A 20386-nucleotide genomic window follows, 5' to 3' on the forward strand; every position below is an offset into this window, starting at 1 on the left:
ATAAAGAATTTCCTGTGTTATATAAAGCAACAGTGAGATAGCACTATACCCCTATTAGAATGGCTAAAATTATAAAGACTGACCGTACCAAATGCTGCTGAGGATGTGAAGGAGCTAGAAGTCTAATACATTGCTGGTAAGATGATACACCCACCTTGGAAAACAATTTAGTAGTTTCTGAACCTAATAAGATCCAGCCATTCCACTGCTAGGCATTTACCCAAGAGAAAAAAAGAATCAATCAATCTAACTATCCACCTACATGCGCGCGTGCGCGCACACACACACACACACACACACACACACACACACACACACACACACACACACACACACAAAAGGACTGGCATATAAAATGTTCACAGGAGCTTTTATGTATAGTAGTTCCAAACTGGAAACAACCTAAATGTCCATCAACAGGCAGATGAACAAATTGTGATGTATCCATAAAATCGAACACTACTCAGCAATAAAGAGGAATTAATTTTTGACATATATGCAAAAATGTGCATGGATCTGAAAATAATTGTGCTGAGTAAAAACAGTCAGACAAAAGAGTACATACTGTATGTTTCTATTTACATAAAATTCTAGAAAATGCAAATGACCTACAGTGGCATAAAGCAGATCAGTGCCTGGGAATGGGAATGGGGGGAGGAGCAGAGCGACAGTCGCAAGCGAGATTACAAAGGGGCAGTAGGAAACGTTTGAGGCTGATGGATGTATGTACTATGTGAACTGTGGTGATGGTTTCACAGGTGGATACATATGTCAAAACTTACCAAACTGTACACTTTATGTGAAATTTATTGTGTATCAATTATACCTCAATAAAGCTGTTAATGAAGATATATTAAGCAATAAAAATGTTACCTTATTAGAGTCATTATGCCACACTTCTTTTTGTTGACCTTTGTCAATTATTGGTGGGGAAATGATATTGAATCCACATGACTATTTAAAATATGATTTAATGGTTTTAATTAAGGTTAAATGCATTAGAATACATTAATTAAATTTTAAAATAATTAAATCCTGAAAGGGAAAGAGAACAAGTGAAGAGGAAAAAAAACTAAACTTAAGGGAAAGCAAAAGGTGGTGAAAACAAAGAACAGATTAGAAGCCAATAAAAGAAATTATTGGAAGTAAAAGGGTGGTAAAATTTGAGATCAATCTAAATAAGAATAAAGCATCATACTCATTACAGAAATTGACCAGTTCTCAGTTATCTGCACAGATAGAACAAAATCGTTGAGCTAAGATCTCATTGGGTAGACAAGGGAAGGGTGGTCATTTTTGTCAAAAGAAATGACATGTGCAAAGTCACAGAACTGTGGGGACTTCCCTGGCGTTGCAGTGGTTGAGAATCCACCTGCCAATGCAGGGGACACGGGTTCAATCCCTGGTCCGGGAAGATCCCACATGCCGCGGAGCAACTCAGCCCGTGAGTCACACTACTGAGCCCATGTGCTGCAACTACTGAAGCCCACGTGCCCTAGGGCCCACGTGCCGCAACTACTGAGCCCACGTGCCGCAACTACTGAAGCCCTTGCGTCTACAGCCCATGCTCCGCAACGAGAGGCCACCACAATGAGAAGCCCATGCACCGCAAGGAAGAGTAGCCCCACTCACCACAACCAGAGAAAGCCCATGCACAACAATGAAGACCCAATGCAGCCAAAAAAAAAAATTAAAAATCAGTTTATTCAAGCAAGCACCCAGGCAATCTTCCAAAAACGTGAAACAGAACAGCAAAACAAAACAAAAATAAACATTTATTAGAAGACAAAAATATTTGTAAAATATTTATAAAAGTCATAAAACAAAAGGAAAGTAAAATTTCTAGAGGAAAGCAGGAATTAGTTTTCGACAGACATATCCTTTGCAAATAGATTCAACTAGAATCAATCAGATTCAACTAATATTCACTGAATTCTTACAATGTGACAGCAATAGGACTGGAACTTTCAAATACACTATCTCCATTAATCCACAAGTAAACATGTAAGCAGTTCTTCATAACCCCTCTTAATAGATGAAGAAATGAGAGATCAGAAAGACTAAATAATATGCCACAGAGAGCTGGGATTTGATCCAAGCTTGGTTGAACCCAGCCCCCTTCTATATTACACCACATTTTCCCAAGACTACATTGTTATACAAATTTCATTTAACAATAAATAGAAAACAGTAACAGCTACTATTTATTGACACTTTGCTAAGGGCCAGGCCCTGTGCTGAACACTTTAGATACACTAGCTTACTTCCTCCTCACACTCGATGAGTCAGGCACAGTCATCCCTTATCTACAGACGGAATCTGAGGGTGGGAAAGATTACATATTAACATGTACCGTGAACAGATGCACACTACCATGAGAGAGGTTTAAATTATGTCTAGTTTTCTCATATAGATCTGATGTTTAATCTTGATTGCTTTTAGTATGATTTGAAGACTATGTTTGGCATTTCTTACTGAAAAAATACTTTCCTCTAGTTTTCTTAGAGGTAGTGTGATGCAGCATTCTTTCAAGCTTCCATTTTAGCAAAGCCATGAGGAGTGCTTTATTTTTCTTTAAGAGACTCTAAATAAAGGACTGAAAGAAATAAACTCAAGGTGAACTACATTAAAGCTCTAAACTCCCTAATATAAAATTCTGTGAGGAGGTCTTTGTTGATCGTGAGATGGATCAGATTGATTATTAACCCTTCAGCTCAGTTATTACCTTTGCTTATCATAAACCACTGGATAGTTTTGTAGATGGAAATTAACTTGGCCTGAATGTAGGTGACAGTAATATAATCTGAGCATTAGAAAGATGATTTATGGAAAATGGGTATATGGGAAAACCTAATATTCTTCCTAGATTTTGCACACTTCTGTGTCCCTTAAAATAAAAATACTTCCACCAGAACACTGGAATTATGTGTTTAGCAGTCACTGACTGAACATCTGGTGTCCAGCACTAGATCACTCTACCAAGTGTTCAGGGCACGAGGAAATCAGACACCCACTAACTCCTCAACGAGTCCCATCTGTTGTGATTTAGATTCATAGGGCTATTTTTTCCCCCATCTCTATTAGGCTTTTCACTTTAGAAGAGATTTTAAGGATATACTGAATTAGTATAAAATCTACAGCTCTGGAGTTAAAATGCCTGTTAAAAGCAGAGCTGACTAAAATGCAAAAAACAAAAACTGCATTTGCTATTGAGAGGCAACAGTGAAACCTAACATCCCATTTTACATTCCAACAAAATATGTATCAAGCCTTTTAAAAGTGCTGGACTATCAGGCATGGGAAATGATTCTGAGAATTGAATGATACCAGTGTTCGATGATTCTTCGCCAATATCAAGCAATACATTACTCACAAGGGTCCCCACAGTTGGGGTTCCTTTCCCACAAGTCCTTTTCGTACTTTGGCTCCCATACCATACCACCATAACTTCATTTTCTCCAAAGAGAAAAGGAAGATAGACCTATATTTTCCACAGGTGTGAGTATTAACAACTGTGGAATTAAGATGTAGAATTATCTTTTTCTTAAACGGTGTTACCTTTGAATGAAATAGCTTTTCGTTTGAATTTAAGCATCTTGAATAAATTATATTTCTCCTTAATGCGCAGATATAGATACATCTGAAAACCATGTTGAGCAAAAGAATTTTAGTTCTAGCCTTGGTCGTAGAAGGCACCTTCAATAAGGAAGTATTAAGAGAAATGGTGCAGAATTATTCTTCTCTTTCTCCACGCGCCCATACACACCACGCTATGCTAGTTACACATTCGCAGACTATCACTGGGTTAGACTGAATTGCACAATTTCTCTAAGCTCTAACATTGTACCTGATATTTAGTAAGTGCTCAATAAATATGTGCGGAGTGGGCAAGACAACTTAGGTTTAAAACTGTAAGTTCCATGCCAGAGATCATCCACTGGAAGCCCTATAATGTATCGAATAAGATTTCAAGAGGCTAAAGATGCGATTTAAAAGTAAATTTTAGAAAAAAGGAAAAAAAGTTGAGCTAGAATAGTGTCTATGACCTTTCAGAATTACATACGTTTGACCATGCTTTGAACAGAATATGTTCCACTGATATTATCCTTCCTAAGTATCCCCTTTGATATGTCATTCCTGATTTTAATGGCTCCCTCCTTCTATGGTACCGAGTACAGCCCCTTAGGAGCATAGCACTGTCATTTGAAGTATAAGCTCTGGGTATGATTCTCAGACCCACAACTTACTAGCACATGACTACGGGCAGGTAATTTAACCTCTCCTAGCCACACTTGCTCAACTGTGTATCTCCTAGAGCTACTGTAAAGATGTAGTGAGATGATATATGCAAAGCACTTAGCAGGTACCTGGCATACAGTAAGTGCTCAATCGATGTTGGCTATTAATATCCACAATTTTAAGCCTTATATACTTCTTTAAAAACATCCATTTTTAACAGCTTTATTGAGATATAATTCATATACCATAAAATCTACCTTTTGAACTTTAAAATTCAATTTTAGTATATTCAGACAATTGTGCAATCATCTCAATGATTACTAGTATCTAATTCCAGAACATTTCATATCTATTAGTAGTCATTCCCCAGCCTCCCCTTTTTCCTACCCCTGGAAACTACTAATCTACTTTCTGTCTACAGATCTGCCTATCCTTGAGACTTCATAGAAATAGGATCACACAACATGTGGCCTTTTGTGACTGGCTTCTTTCATTTAGCATGTTTTTAAGGTTCACCCATGTCAGCCTCTATTGGTACTTCCTTCTTTTCTGTGACTGAATAATATTCCACTGTATGGATATGGATACACCCACATTTTGCTTATCAACTCATCATTTGATGGCTATTTTGATTGTTTCCACTTTTGGGGAATTAGGAATAATATTTCTGTATGTTTCTGTGTGGTATTTGATTTTGTCAAATGCTTTTTTCCATGTCTATGGAGATGATGGTGTGGTTTTGTCCTTTATTCTATCCATATGGAATATTACATTGACTGATTTTTTGGATATTAAACTAACCTTCCATTCCTGGGATAAATCCCACTTGGTCATGGTATATAATCCTTTAAGTTGCTGATTTCTGTTTGCTAGTATTTTGTTGAGGATTCTTGCATCTATATTCATAAAGGATACTGGTGTGTAGTTTCCATGTGATGTCTTTGTCTGAAAGGTCTTCTACTATCTGGCCTCAATTTTTAAACTGAGAATTATTTTCAGTGGCTTGATTTTCAGAATATTACTTTCTAGTTCATCTGCCTCCCAACCTTTCTCCCCAACCCCTTCCCTATCCCTATTCTACTCCACTAAGACTTTCTGTACACTCCAGCCTCTAGTTGTTGACTAATTCTACTTCTTCTCTGTTCACTCCACTTACCCATATCTTACAAAACCTGTATCAAATCCCTCTTTCTCTTGAAGCCTTGACAGATCATCCAACTCACAGAGCTCTCTCATTTTTTAGAATGCTAATGACACATTACAAACTAACATTTGCTTGTTGCTTACAACTTATAAAACTCATTGTGCATTTAATTCTCACAACCCTGAGAAATGTGTGCTTACTATTAAGCAAATTTTGTACAGAATTAAGTGGTCCATAATTATATAGCTACAAAGTAAAAAACATTAAACCCTAAGCTATTAGTGACACTTTGAAGAAAGTGTTCCACTGATATATCACCTTCTAGCTCTGAGATTAAGCTTTTATTTCTCAAATTCAGTCTTTCCTCCTTCGTGTACCTAACAAATACTTATAATTCATGCTGACTACACATCAGATGCTACGCGGGGTAGTGAGAAGAATGACTAAAGGATAGACTCCAAAGAGAATGCAAACCACCACCACCCCAAAATCGGTATGTGTGACCAGAAACTGTAATCTTCAAAAATTAATGCTAAAAAATCACCACTAAACTGATAAGCAAATTATCTCACCCCAAAAGATTAGAAATTAGTGTTTTATAGACAAATCTTGCATAGAAATGTTATCATTATTAGTATTAAAATAATTCTTTAAAAGATTAGAAATTAGTCATTTATGGGATTAAAATACTTTAAAAATATTCTACACTGAAGAAACCAATGACCTTTAAATCCAAACATCGTTAGGGTTGTATTCTTAAGACTTTAGTTGTATCAACAGAAGTATATAAATTTGTAATCTCATTGAGTATAATATATTCAATTTGAGACAATGATAAACTATGAGAATCGGTGACCTACCTGACACCTACCTAACCAAAGGCAATTTAGAATATCAGTGGTGATTATAGGAAACTTTTGAAATCCTCAAACTTACACAGCTCTAAAATTTCCCAAACTGAATGGAACACCTATTTCAATTGGTAATTTGATGCTTCCAAACATTAACAGAGCTTACTTTCAGGAGACCCAAAGAGCTGTGGGAAATAGAGACTCCACTCTTAAAGGGCACACAAACATATGTTCTGAGACCAAAGGCAGCAGCAGTAATTTGAAAGGAGCCTGGGTCATACCCACCTGCTGATCTTAGAGAGCCTACCAGAGAGGAAGGGAGCAACTGGGGCTCACCCTGGGGACACCAAACGCTGGCAACAACCATTTTGGGGAGCTCATTCTACCACAAGGGCACTGCTATTGGCAAGTGCCATTTTGGAATTCACCCTCTAGCTTATTAGCACCAAGACCTGGCCCTGCCCACCAACCAGTAACCACCAGTCCTGGGACACCCCAGTCCTAGCACATAGTGGTGCAGGGACACAGTCCCACCTACTAGCAGGGCTGTTGCCATAGGACACCTGAGCCCCAAGATGCCCTGGAACTGGCCCCAGCCACCAGAGGGCCCAGGACCCTGCTATACCCACCAGTGGGCCAGCACTAGCCCCAGGCCCCCAGGACCTTGCAGCCAGCTGTCGGAACTGGCCCAATCCATCAGTGGGCTGGCACTAGCCCCAGGACCCAGCCTCACTCACCAGTGGGTAGGTACCAGCTCTGGGATCCCTTGGGCCCAGCCACACCCAGCACTGGTCAAGACCCAGACCACTCACCAGCAGGCTGACACTAGCTCCGAGACTCCTGCCCCTGCAACCTGCCACCCCCTCCCCTGGGACCCAGCTCTGCCCACCAGTGGTCCAGCACTAGCCCCAGAACCTCTGAAGCTCTGCAGCAAGGTGCCCTGTGACCCAGTCCTGTCCACCAATGGGCCAGCACCAGGACCACAAATCCCAGGCCCTGTGTAGCCAGTTATGCCAGGACCTCACCCTGCCCACCAGCAGCCAGCAGCCTCCACATTAGGCAGAGCCTATCAACCAACCAGGCCAGGGGCCAGCCATGCCTACAAGTAGGCTAGCAGTAGTCAGCTCACCACAACAGAAGGACCCACAAAACCCAGACAGAGGGCCCCCTAGAGCAGGTAGCTCTGCTGAACAAAGGGGAATGTGCTGCTGGGTCCCAAAGGATGTCTCCTACATAAGGCCACTTTGCCAAGATCAGGAAACACAACATACCAAATACATAGAAATAAAAATAGGAAATTAGGCAAAATGAGGTGACAAGGAATATGTTCCAAATGAAAGAACAAGATAAAACACCAGAAGAACTAAGTGAACTGGAGGTAAGCAATCTACCCAATAAAGAGTTCAAGGTAATAATCATAAAGATGCTCAAAGAACTTAGAAGAAGAATAGATGAACACAATGAGAATTTTGACAAAGAGTTAGAAAATATAAAGAAGAACCAAACAGAGCTGAAGAATACAATAACTGAAATAAAAAATACACTGGAGGGCATCAACAGTAGATTGTATGATACAGAAGAACAGATCAGTGAACTAGAAGACAGAGGAGGGGATATCACCCAAGCAAAAAAGAAAAAAGACTTTTTAAAAATAAGGACAGTTTAAGAGACCTCTGGGACAACATCAAATGTGCTGGTGGCCCCAGAAAAATAAAGAGAGAAAGGGGCAGAGAACATATTTGAAGACATTAATAGCTGAAAAGTCCCCTAACCTGGGAAAGGAAGCACAGAGAGTCCCATACAGTATTAATGCAAAGAGGAACATACCAAGGCACATTGTAATTAAAATGACAAAAATTGAAGATAAAGAGAGAATATTAAAAACAGCAAAGGAAAAACAACTAGTTATATACAAGGGAATTCCCGTAAGACTATGAGCTGACTTTTCAGCACAAACTCTGCAGGCCAGAAGGGAGTGGCATGATATGTTTAAAATGATGACAGGAAAAAACCAAGAATACCCAGCAAGACTATCATTCATAGTTGAAGGGGAGATCAAGAGTCTTACCGACAAGTAAAAGCTAAAAGTGTTCAGTGGCACAAAACAGGCTTTATAAGAAATGTTAAAGGGACTTCTCTAGGCAGAAAAGAAAAGGCCGCAATTAGAAATATGAAAATTATGAGAGGGAAAAACCTCATTGGTAAAGGCAAATATACGATAAAGAGAGCAGATCAACCACTTATAAAGCTAGTAGGAAAATTAAAAGACAAAAGTAGTCAAATCATCTATATCCACAATAAGTAGTTAAGGGATACACAAAACAAAACTTATCAACCTGGTTTCTCTGATTCATATCTGCTAGTTCATATGCTTGCTGGTGAAGGCTAGGCCCAGCATTGGATGAAAGCTGCTAATTGGGAAAATCCTGAAAGGTCTCTAGAACTAAAGCTAGAGACCAGCCCGCTAAGTTATGTGATCAGGCTCAGGCAACTGCTAGACAACTTCATCAAGCAATTCCTAGGACTTTTCCAAAGCCTGTTGACTGGGACAAAATTCAAGCTGGCACGCAAATCTGATGAATCTGTTCATGACTATTATAATTAGCTCCAGATTGTTAAGGAAAATTCTGGTCTTCCTTCAAATGTTGATCCCACCTGGGGAGCCTCTAATTTTATGTTTATCAATAGGCTGAACCGGGACCTTTCCCTTCTGGTAAAAAGGACCAGGATGGAATGGGAAACTATGTCCACTTCAGATTTAGGTAATCTGGTAAACCAGCTCTCTCGCACTCTAGAGCAGTCACCTAAAGGGAAGACCAACAAAATTCTTAATCTTCAACTCCAGCAAATGAAGGTCCCTAAATGAAATTAAAACCCTCCTAAGTTTCTGCTATCTTTGCAAAACAGCCGGGACACTGGAAAAGAGATTGTTATAAATTCGAGCACTTCTGGCACCTTGAGGCCTCTAACCAGTTTTTCCATTGCTCTCCCAGTCCTCAAGGAAGTGGCTCTGAGGAACTACAGGGGATCTTCCCAATCCTCCCTCTTAACCATCTTAGGGAAATGTTTCTCCAGATTGGGGCTGAATCTCCTCCAGTCCTAACTGACACCAAAGCCAACACACCCGGTGCTCAACTCTGCTACTATAAAGCAGCCCCTGCCTCGGAGTACTGAACAGTTCAAATATCTGAACCACAAGAGGTTCCTGTCTTTGAACCTATACCCTTTTGTTTAGACCCTTTGAGAAATACATACTCTTTTCTCCTTAGTTCCTCCACCCCTATCCATTTTTAGCTAAGACTTCTCAGGGAAGTATCATGCCAGAATTTCTTTCTCCCAAAACAGGAGAAAAATTCATTACTGCCACTGCCCATTTGGTGAAAGCCACCAAGAAAACTATTATGGGATCCCCTTTAACCATCTTTGTACCTCATGCAGTGAAAGCTCACCTGAATTCTCATCATATTCAACAATTCTCAGTCAGCTGCCTCACCTCCTCTGAAGTCTTTTTGTTAACTGCTCCTCACATCACTCTTTTACAGAGTGACGGTAACCCTGCTACTCTTCTCCCCTCTGTCACTGATGAAGTCCCTCATGACTGCTTAACGCTGATAGATCACCTCGCGGCTCCTTGAGATGATCTGCAGGAAAATGCTTTGGGTAACACTGATTTCTCATGGTTCACTGATGGTTTCTATTTAAAAAGTAACAATGACAAATACTGTGCTGGACATGCTATTACAACTCCTTTTAATGTTGTTGAAGCAGCATCTTTACTTATGGCTACTTTGGCGTAACAGGCTGAATTATGTGCTCTTACACAGGCTTGTACTTCAGCCAAGGACAAAAGTGCCACTGATAGTAGATGTGCTTTCAGAGTAGCTCATACTTTTGGAATGTTGTGGAAGCAGTATGGCTTCCTTACTTGTAGTGGAAATAAAATTTAAAATGGCCCTTATATTCAGGAATTGCTAGATGCAATACTTTCATCTGCTGCTTTAGCTATTATTAAGATTCTAAAGTTGACTTTCTGGAAGCTAAAAGAAATCACCTTGTTGACATTTCCACAAGGAATGCTGTCCTTAAAGGAACCAACAACAGCCAAACCTCTGGCATGGTCCAAAGAGATATTTCCCCAAATTATAACTTAGAAAAACTGGTTAGAGAAGCCGAACACAATTGGCCTCAGAGAAGGAAAAACAAGACTGGAAGTTCAACAATTCTTGGTTTGACAAAAAGAGAAAGCTCTGGTTTGGACCAAATAACAACTCAGTCCTAGCAGTGATTCTAGAATTCCCAATCCTAACCACTGTACATACATTAAACCATTGGTCTACTGACATAATGATAGCATTCATGAAGCAATATTGGTGAAGAAACATTAAGAAGACTGCAAGAAGTTCCTACCTCACCTATCCCACGCGTCTGAAACATAACCCAGAGAAGCCTGTTTGCACTGCTCCCGGACATTTCAAACTGCCTAATAACCATTTGAGGTCTGGAAAAAGCATTTCATACAACTTCCTCTGTCTCATGAATATAAATATGTTTCAGTCCTGGTCTGCCTGTTTTCACACTGGGCTGAAGGCATCTCTTGCAGACAGGCTACTGCCTCTTCTGTGGCTGAAGTCCCTTTGAAAAAGATTATCCCTACCTGGGTAACTCCTCTTGAACTTCATAGTGATCAAGGAACTCATCTTACTAGTCAGTACTTTGACAACTGTGCACTGTTTGGCCAGTTTTACAACGCTTTCACCATGTGTACCACTGTTAGCCCTCTAGTTTAGTCAAATGCACTAATGATATTATTAAGACTCAAACAGCAAATTTGTAGAGTCCCTAAAAACACCTTGGCCAAAAGCATTGCCATAGGTCCTTCTAAATCTTAGATCCATCCCTTTTGGAACTCATAAACTCTCATACTTTGAAACAGTCATAGAATACCCAATGAACTTGGCTCCTGCCCCTTTTGACTCACTGATACGAGAGATACTGCAATATTGCAAAGGCCTAATTGCTTCTATTAAAAATAACCATGTTTTGTTAGAGCAATCTTTTTTACAGTGTGCTCTTGGGAGACAAAGACGTTCAGCATCACACCTTACACCCTGGAGATTTTATCTAATTGGAAAAGACCTCCAGAAAGACTTTCTCCAACCTTGCTGGAAAGATCCCCTATCTGGTACTGCTAACCAACCCCTGTGCCACTGAACTCCAGGGAATAGACTTGTGGATTCACGTGATACACTAAAAGAAAGCACCAAACCCTGACTGGACCTGCACATCATCTGGGGACCTGAAAGTAAAAATTTTCTAGAATTGAAGCAGACAACACCTGATGAGATAGCTTTCTCAAGATAATCTGAACCAGTCCTGTTGGAAGCTTGCCTGCCAGACCTTTAATGATGACATAACACTTCAGAAGATCTCCTATGCCTACGATCTTGATAACACATGGATTTTACACAAAAAGTGCCTGAGAGTTCTCCCTCCTATCCCTCCTTGTTACTAGAATGTGACCTCAATACGTTTTCAATCCGTGTACTTTCCCTCTGACATGGGAAACTACACCCAAGGTCCTTCCGGGCATGGAGAGACAAAAAGCTGCTGAAACCAGAAAACTGGACTCTTGATCAGCAATGCTTTCAGAGAAAGCTCTTGATCAAAAGGGGGAAGTGTAAAAATTAATAAACAGAAACCTCAATTAAGATAGAGTTGGGAGACCAGAAAGGGGAGCTCTAACACCTATGACAAGAGCAGAGCCTAACAGGAAAAAGAAAGACTTCCTCTTCTTGCCTGGCAAGAGCTCATCCAATTAGAGGAGACTGTCACAACCTCAGCCAATGAAAAGCCACTATACTTCAAACTGTCAATTTCTCCAATGGACTCGGTTTACCATAGCCCTCGAATTTCCCTTTCCCTTCTTTAAGAGTCCTCTCCTTGCTGTGGAAGGACTTGCATGTGGTTTGCCATGGTTGCAGACCCCAAACTGCAATTCTTTGCTGATTCTGAATAAACCCATTTTGGCTGTAGGAATAACTGGCAGTCTATTTGTCAAAAACTGTCACTGGACTTGCCCTCTCATGGTAAACTAGAAAGGTACAAGAAATTGCTTTCTTTACATGAGATATCAGGCAGTATGGGACTGTGATTCTAGAGATAAAAGAAACAAACAAGGGAAGACCTTTCTGCCAAAAGACTTTCTAGATTGCAGCATGGGATGGGGAGACCAAAGTAGAACACGGTGGTCTCACTGAATTGATGAAATAGATCAGAGTTTAGAGAGGATAAGGTGGTTAAAATGTGAGGGGCTTAGTACCAGAGGGAGACAATGCAGTCAAGAAACCTTATGGGGGTCCCACCAAGTCTTTGGCTGAAGGCTAAACTGGGTATACATATGGTGAAACTCCACAAGACTGGATAAAGAACAAAGACCAGGTAATTATGCTGAATAATCCCCAGAGCTCATACAGAGTTGGGGACATGTGAGTTCTGACTAGCCAGAGTGGAAAGACCTAGCTGAACACTGAGAATATTCAGTAGAAACTCCAGAAGGATCCCAACTTAGTAATCTTAAAAAAGTTTAGTATCTTAGTGAAAGATAAGCTAGTACTTAACAAAGCTTAAAATTAAGTGTCAAAAGGGTCAAGCTGTACTGCAAGCGACTTAACCACTTTACAGAAGAAAGTCCAGCACTCTTTAAAGAAAGAAAACAAAATCCACATGTTCAATAAGGTAATGGTCACAATGTTCAGCAACCTTTCAAAAATTAACAGACATGAAAAAAGCATATATATTTGAAAAATAACTGCCAAAGTTTTCCAAATTTGATGAAAATATAAACTCATAGATCCAAGAATTTCCAATGAACCTCAAATGGGAAGAAAAACAAAGAAAACTACACAGAAGCACATCATAATCAAATTGTTGAAGATCAGTAAAAAGAAAACATTTTTAAAGCCCCCAGAGAAAAAAAGTTATATACAGTAAAACAAAGATAAGAATGACTGCTAACTTCTTATCAGAAACAGAGCAAGTCATAATAAAACAGAATGACATCTTTCAAGTGTTGAAAGTAAAATAAAATAAAATAAAAACTGTTGAATCCGAATTTTATATTCAGGAAAAAGTCATAAAAAATGAAAACAAAATAAAGACATTTTCAGACAAACAGAAGCTGAGAGAATTTTTCACTAACGAACTGGCACTATAAGAAATGTTAAAGAAAGATCTTTATATAGAAGGAAAATGATATCAGAAAGAAACATGGACCAAAAAAAACCAAAAAACAACAAAAAAAGAAGAGGGTCAGAAAAGGCAAGTATGTGAGTAAATGTAAAATAATTTTGTCTTCTCATTTAAAACATTTTTTGAAAAGATAGTTGAATTTTTAAAACAAAAAGTGTAGCAATGTACTATGGGCTATATAACATACATCAGTAGTGAATTATAGAACAACAGTAGCATGAAGGATGGGATGAGAAATAGAAGAATTCTGTTGTACTGTTATTACATTATATATGAAGTAACATAATACTTTTAAATAATAGACTGTGATTAAGATGCATGTTGCAATTACTAAAGCAAGCACTTTAAAAAGAGGCTTAGCTGGGGCACCCCTGGTGGCGCAGCGGTTGGGAATCCACCTGTCAATGCGGGGGACACAGGTTCGAGCCCTGGTCCGGGGAGATCCCACGTGCCGCGGAGCAACTAAGCCTGTGAGCCACAACTACTGAGCCTGCACTCTAGAGCCCATGAGCCACAACTACTAAGCCCATGCACCACAACTACTGAGCCTGTGCTCTGGAGCCCGTGAGCCACAACTACTGAGCCCATGTGCCACAACTACTGAGGCCCACACGCCTAGAGCCCGTGTTCCGCAACAAGAGAAGCCCTGCAATGAGAAGCCTGCGCACCGCAACAGAGTGGCACCCGCTCACCGCAACTAGAGAAAAGCCTGCACACAGCAACGAAGACACAACACAGCCAAAAATAAAAATAAATAAATTTATATAAAAAAAGAGGCTTAGCTAATAATCCAAAATAAAAGATAAAATGGAGTACTAAATTCATCCAAAATAAGGCAAAAACAGAGGAGAAAAAGAACAAAAAGCAAATGGGACAAGTAGAAAATAAAATCAAAATGGGAGATTCAAACCCAATCATATCAAAAATTCATTAAATACTGAACAACAACCCCCTCACCAAAAAAAAAATCAGGCACAGGAGAGTACATATTGTATCAGTCCATTTATATGAACTAACAGAATAAGAAAAATTAATAAAAAGGGTCAGTGGTTGCCTGGGGCCAAAGGTATGACAAATCTTTTTAGGGTATGGAAATATTCTATATCTTAATTTGGGTGATGGTTACCTGACCGTGTACATTTGGTACTTAAATGGGTGCATTTTACTGTGTGTAAATTATACTTCAATAAAGTCTCTTTAAAAGTTTAAAGAACTTTTTAAATGGCAAAACAGAGATTTAAACCCAGGCAACTTGGAAACAAGCATTTATGTTCTTAATGATTCACTATGTCACTTCTTGTCTGGCCTGAAAGATTAAGTCATCATTTCAATACAACTTTCCAATACACGGTACTGTGACTTAAAAAAAAAAGTGCTCAGTTTTTAAACTGAAATATCCTTGGAACAAAAAGTTAAATCCCCAGAAATTAATTTATCAAGAAAAGCCTAACACGTAAATGATGATATCAGTGATGAACATTATAGGACAAATAGATGAAGAGCTTTATATTATGTTCCTAGATGAGTAGTCAATCTTCTAGAGGGAGCACTTATCCCTCAATTTAATATAGACAGGTAATATGACACCAATCAAAATTCCAATAAGAGTTTTGTAGAGGAAGGTAAGATACTTGGAAAACTAATTTGATATTTTATCTGAAAGAATGGGAAAGAATAGCCAAAGGGTTATGAAAAACCAAATAAGAGGGCATCTTGCCTACCATATTACAACACATCTTTTAAAACCTAATAATTAAAGCAACCTGGTACTAGTGAAAATACTGAGGACTGATGATACAGAGATGGCAACATAGGTTGTTCCAGACTTTGCTTCCCTTCACGAGAAGCATAACTATTAAAAATAACAAGACATCACTGAGAGAATCCTAGAACACAAGGTTAAGCCTGAAGCACTCCCCTGCACCACAGAGACCCAGACAGACTCCACTAGAAGGGTTATGAAAAGCGGCCTACACTGTGACCGCATTGCCCCTCCCCCAGGCCATTACAGCACCATGTGGAGAGATCTCTCTTGACCCTCTGGTTCCTCCAGTGGGAAAAGAGAAGCCAGAATTGTGAGTTAATTTGTGGGAGCTACTACTCTGATCTCGTACCACAGGGATTGCAGGGGACTCTGCGGAGCTCAAGCACTGGGAACGTGACTGTGACAGTGAAGGGGGTAGGGGCTTGCAGCACACAAATCTTGGCAGACTGAATTCCTACCTGCGGTGACCAAGCAGTAATCCCAACCAGTAACTTTGCTCATCTGCAGAACCAAACTGGGGGCACACTCTGATCAGGGAACACAGAGGGTTGCAGATCTGCCTGATTCAGCTACTCAAATAAGGACTTTTGCTAGCCCTAGAGCCCAGTTTGCCCTGCCCAGACAAGGAGCTGAATCACGGCACCACCCACTGTAGAGTGTCTTCCGGCCCCATATGACCAGAAGGGCTGATAACTCGTGAAAGCTGTGTGGCTCGGTAGTGCTTGAGCCAAGAGGCAGGCAAGCAGAGCTGACTGCCCCCAGAGCAAAGCCAGTACAGGACATGGAGTGCTGGCCTGTAGCCTTGTTCAGCTTATACATTACCTATGGCTACTTCGTGCTCCAGGGGCAGAGTTAAGTAGTTGCAGCAGAGACCATATTGCCGGCAAAGTCTACAGTATTTGCCATCTGGCCTTTTACAGAAAAAGTTTGCTGACCTCTACTCTATACCACCCCTTATGGCTCATGGCCATAGTAAGCCGCAAACTGCATCTACAGGATTTGGTGATATAATAAGACCAGAGATTAATTTAGATCTCCAGTTCTTTTTATTTTTTTTTTTTAAGATTTTTTTGATGTGGACCATTTTTAAAGTCTTTATTGAATTTGTTACAATTCTGCTTCTATTTTATGTCCACGAGGCATGTGGGATCTCAGCTCCCCAACCAGGGATCAAACCCGCACCCCCCTGCATTGGAAGGTGAAGTCTTAACCACTGGACTGCCAGGGAAGTCCCTAGATCTCCAGTTCTTATCTTATGATCTTGATTTAAGAAAGTGTTCAGAATCCCAGCTTCTGGGACACTTTTGTGGGACAGTTTGTTAGTTTGTTTTTGCCTCTGATATGTGTTCCTTTTATTTCAAAATATAATAGGGTTTTGTTTGTTTTTCTGGGACTGGTCTCACACAAACGGCATACAAAAAAACCTCAGAGATCTGTGGCATCAAATAGTCAATGTACACCTTTACTTTGACATTCATCAGTCTTCCAGCTATGATACCAATGCTGCTCCTTGAGACCTTGGGTATTCACTGCTCTTTAGGTGTTCAGCCTATGGGTAACATTTTCAATTTTCTCTTAAACCCTCTACTCATTTGCAGAACTGTTCTTCAAGCTATGGTTTCTCAGGCACCTACCTCAGTAGACCCTGTGAACGCAATCTTGTCTATGCCAACGTGAGAAGCTATTGCTGCCCCGGCCGTTGGCCCGTATCCTGGCAAAATATTGATGACTCCCGGTGGAAAGCCAGCCTAACAAAACAGAATTGGAGGAAACGTGGCTTGTGAAAGCTGATGAAGCACGTTAAATCGGATATGCTCCAGTAGGCCCCAACTGTAAGGAGAGTGGGAGCCACTCCTGAAGTCCGTTTCTCTTACCTCCTTGATGAGGGCTCCCATGTAGAGCGCGCTGAGTGGTGTTTGTTCTGCTGGTTTAATAACTACTGTATTGCCACAGCACAGAGCTGGAGCAATTTTCCAGGCAAACATCAGCAGGGGGAAGTTCCACTGAAAGGCAAAAACTCAAGGTTGATAGATGAACAATATTCCTCCATTACTTTGTTTTCAAGCTGTGACTTCTCAGATGTCTCAGACTAGTCCTCAACATAAATCTTCCCCCACCAGAGTATAGATGTTTGGATTTTTTAATTACTTCATTAAGAACAGAATAGGATTAACCGTGAAAATCTCTCCTGTTCTCTCTGGTCAGCAAATTACTATTTCCAGCTACGCACAAAAAGAAATCTCATGGTAAAAAGGGAGTCTTTGTTTCTTCTTTGTTTTGTTTTGGTTTTTCATTGGTGTTACTTTATATGTTTTTAAAATTAGCCTTTGGTTCCAGTAAGTTCTTGTGTATGAAAACTTTTTCTTGCATTTGTGATTTTTACACCAGGATTTCAGACTGGTACGAAAGCTCTTCAGCGTGGAAGAACTAGAAGTCAGTGTATATTTCCAGGCAGCACCTTTTTCTTTACCTACATGTATTGTCACAAAACAAATGATTACAAAAAATAAAGTGCATCTACTGATGAGTATGCAAAAGTTTTAGTTTGTCTCTTTGACACTGCAAAAAAAAGCTAATGGAGACTAAAAAATATATGTGAGTATCTGAGTCTGCAGCCTAAAATGGTTTAAACTGATTTTAAAAGGATATTAAGCTTGTATTGTTATAAGTGCAGGCATGAGCCTCAGTACTATCAGGTGTCGTTGATAATTTCATTAAGAAAGAAAACAAAAATCCTGGTCCCCTGGCTTCAGCCCCTGACCACAATGTGTTTCTGCCTGAAGCATCTCAGCTGCCATCCTTGAAAGATTCTCACTGGCCCTGGCAAGCTTGCAAAAATATACAAGTGTCTTGCCTTCACCAAACACCCAATTTCTTTTCCCCTTAGTTGTTTATAAACTTGGGAGTACACAGTGATGTTTTAATTCCATCTACAGTATATAAATCTTGGAGTGCAGTAATTGAGCCGAGCTGGCTGACAAGCGGCTCTTGTCCTGTCAGTGAAAGCTGCAGCTCCAAGAGTTTGGGGAAGGGCAGGAAAAGCAGGTTTGAGTTCCTGCAATTAAGGTGACAGACCTCAACCCTGCTCTGAGCTGAGTAGGATTTCCCTGGGTGGTTTAGGAGCAGAAGAAGTTAAATCAAATCTCTCATCTTCCCTTTTCATTCTCTAATAAATCTCACAGTAACCTAGAGCTTATGGACCACTAAAATAATATATTAATACTTCTCAAAAATCTTTGGTTTCCAAAGCCAAAGATTATCTTGAATTGTTCTCCTATATTTTGAGGAGAGAAAACTTCTTGCCTATACTGTAAGAATTTAAATTGAGCCTCCCCTGAAACCCTTGCCAGAACGATTAGCTACAATCTTCTGTTGGCAGATTCGATGATGTTTTGTATAGTGCCAAGGCTGTGTATGAGACAGAGAGAAAAAAAAATGTTTAATGTTCCAATCCAAACACTAAGCACTACATATATTTCCCTGTACAAGATACACAACAGCCCGGCATGGTTTCAATTATGACTGTGACGTTAATTGTACTGCTGTGTCTTCTGTAGAGTCTTCTATCTAGATTCTTATGAAAAGAAACAGTGGGAAAGAATGGGATTAAAAGACCATATAAAACAATATGCCTGGAAAAATGGTGAGTCACAGTTCTAAAAAATAAACAAGCAAATATAACAAAGTATTAATTTTCCATAAGCAGAATGGACATCCATAACCAAGGGCAGGTTATTAATACACTAGACTTTGCTTTGCTTATTTTAATCATGAGAATTCCATGACTTGAGAACTCAACTCCTGGTAACAAAGCTGAAACCCTATTAACCTGTTCAAATAAGCATTTGCAGGGAGGCTGTTAAAGATATGTCAACAACATGAACTCAGTTTTTTTTTCCCCCAGTAATGGAAAACACACATTGCTGAGGTCCATGTTTTATGTATCTTTAAGAGAACTGGTTCAAATGAAAATAAATACGAGGCGTGAGGAGATACACTCACTGGGATGATCTGTCCACACACTCCAACAGGTTCGTGTCTTGTAAAGGTAAAATAGTCTCCATCTGAAAGAAACGAGCACCGTCACTACCAGAGTTCAGACTAGAAGAAAAACTGCAGAGGGAGAACTTGGGTGGCAGCAAAAAGCAGAAATAAAGTTGAGAAAACTTTTTTTTCCATGGTTCCTACTCAACTATGTATGAAAGCTGGTAGAAGAGCTGTCACTTGGCAAAGGGTTTCTCCAGATATGGTCCCCAGACACCCAAACAAGAGTACTGGTAAGAGGCCCTCAAAGGCAAAATAAAAGACAAGTTTATGACACTAGATGCAGTCCTGGGGGTGAAGGGTGGGGCAGGGACAGGGGCAGGCGGGCCAGGGAACTGGAAAATATTAAATATTATATTAAATATTAAAATGATATCTATATATAGAACAGTTGAGTTAAAAACTGAGATACCTCAAAATTTTAAATAGTTTTCTGAAAGTACTAAAAAAAAGAAACTAAGTAAAATGCTATTGGATAAATTTAAAATGCTAGGCAACTGGAAAAGGTGAGGTGTAAAAGTAGGATCTATTTCATAACTCAATCCTGGTGTCCAAATGCACTTCCAGGCACTGGGGGAACCCAGGCACGTCTAGGTCTATTTCAAGAAGGCAAAAGTTCACTTCAAAGAAGATTACATCGATAACCCAAAGCCTCCACCCTCAAACCAGCCATGGAAATGAGGACAATTTAATAAGCAATGGGAAATTGGAATAAATACCCAGGAAATCCAAACCAAATTCTTCTTTAGGAAAGTACCATTATGTTTATCTGAATTATTTTAAGTGGCTAATTGAGCCACTTAAGCCAAAGAATGGCTTGTTTTTCTTAGCATAAAGCTTTTCATTTCTGATGTTGGGTCTTTGTTTTTCCCTCAGTTGCCAACCCTTTGGCTGCTTCACTGATACTTGTTTTCTCTCTCAAAAGCCATTCACTAGGGAAAGTGAAGACCCTCAGTTAATACTCAGGAAGAGCATTACTATTAGGGATGGGAATGAAAGTGGGGACAGGAGGAGATGCTAATTCTTCCTAGAATTAACAGCTATCTGTTGCTGGTACATCTTTTCGAAGAACTTTTTCTTCCCACATACATTAGC

The 20386-nt window shown here is 39.8% G+C and overlaps 1 protein-coding gene across 3 annotated transcripts in view; it reads right to left on the minus strand.

Moving 5' to 3' along the window:
- Positions 1–20386, minus strand: part of ALDH1A2 (aldehyde dehydrogenase 1 family member A2) — a 198404-nt gene that overhangs the window by 21869 nt on the left and 156149 nt on the right. For all 3 annotated transcript variants that reach the window (XM_024767811.1, XM_024767809.1, XM_024767810.1), the window contains 3 exons: positions 19250–19311; positions 17122–17250; positions 16882–16995 (listed from right to left, as the gene is read on the minus strand). In XM_024767811.1, the coding sequence (XP_024623579.1) occupies positions 16882–16995; positions 17122–17250; positions 19250–19311 (305 nt within the window). The remainder of the gene's footprint in view (positions 1–16881; positions 16996–17121; positions 17251–19249; positions 19312–20386) is intronic.

The sequence above is a fragment of the Neophocaena asiaeorientalis genome, unplaced genomic scaffold, assembly GCF_003031525.2.
Source record: "Neophocaena asiaeorientalis asiaeorientalis breed wild unplaced genomic scaffold, Neophocaena_asiaeorientalis_V1.1 scaffold71, whole genome shotgun sequence".
In the NCBI taxonomy this organism is placed as follows: Eukaryota; Metazoa; Chordata; class Mammalia; order Artiodactyla; family Phocoenidae; genus Neophocaena; species Neophocaena asiaeorientalis.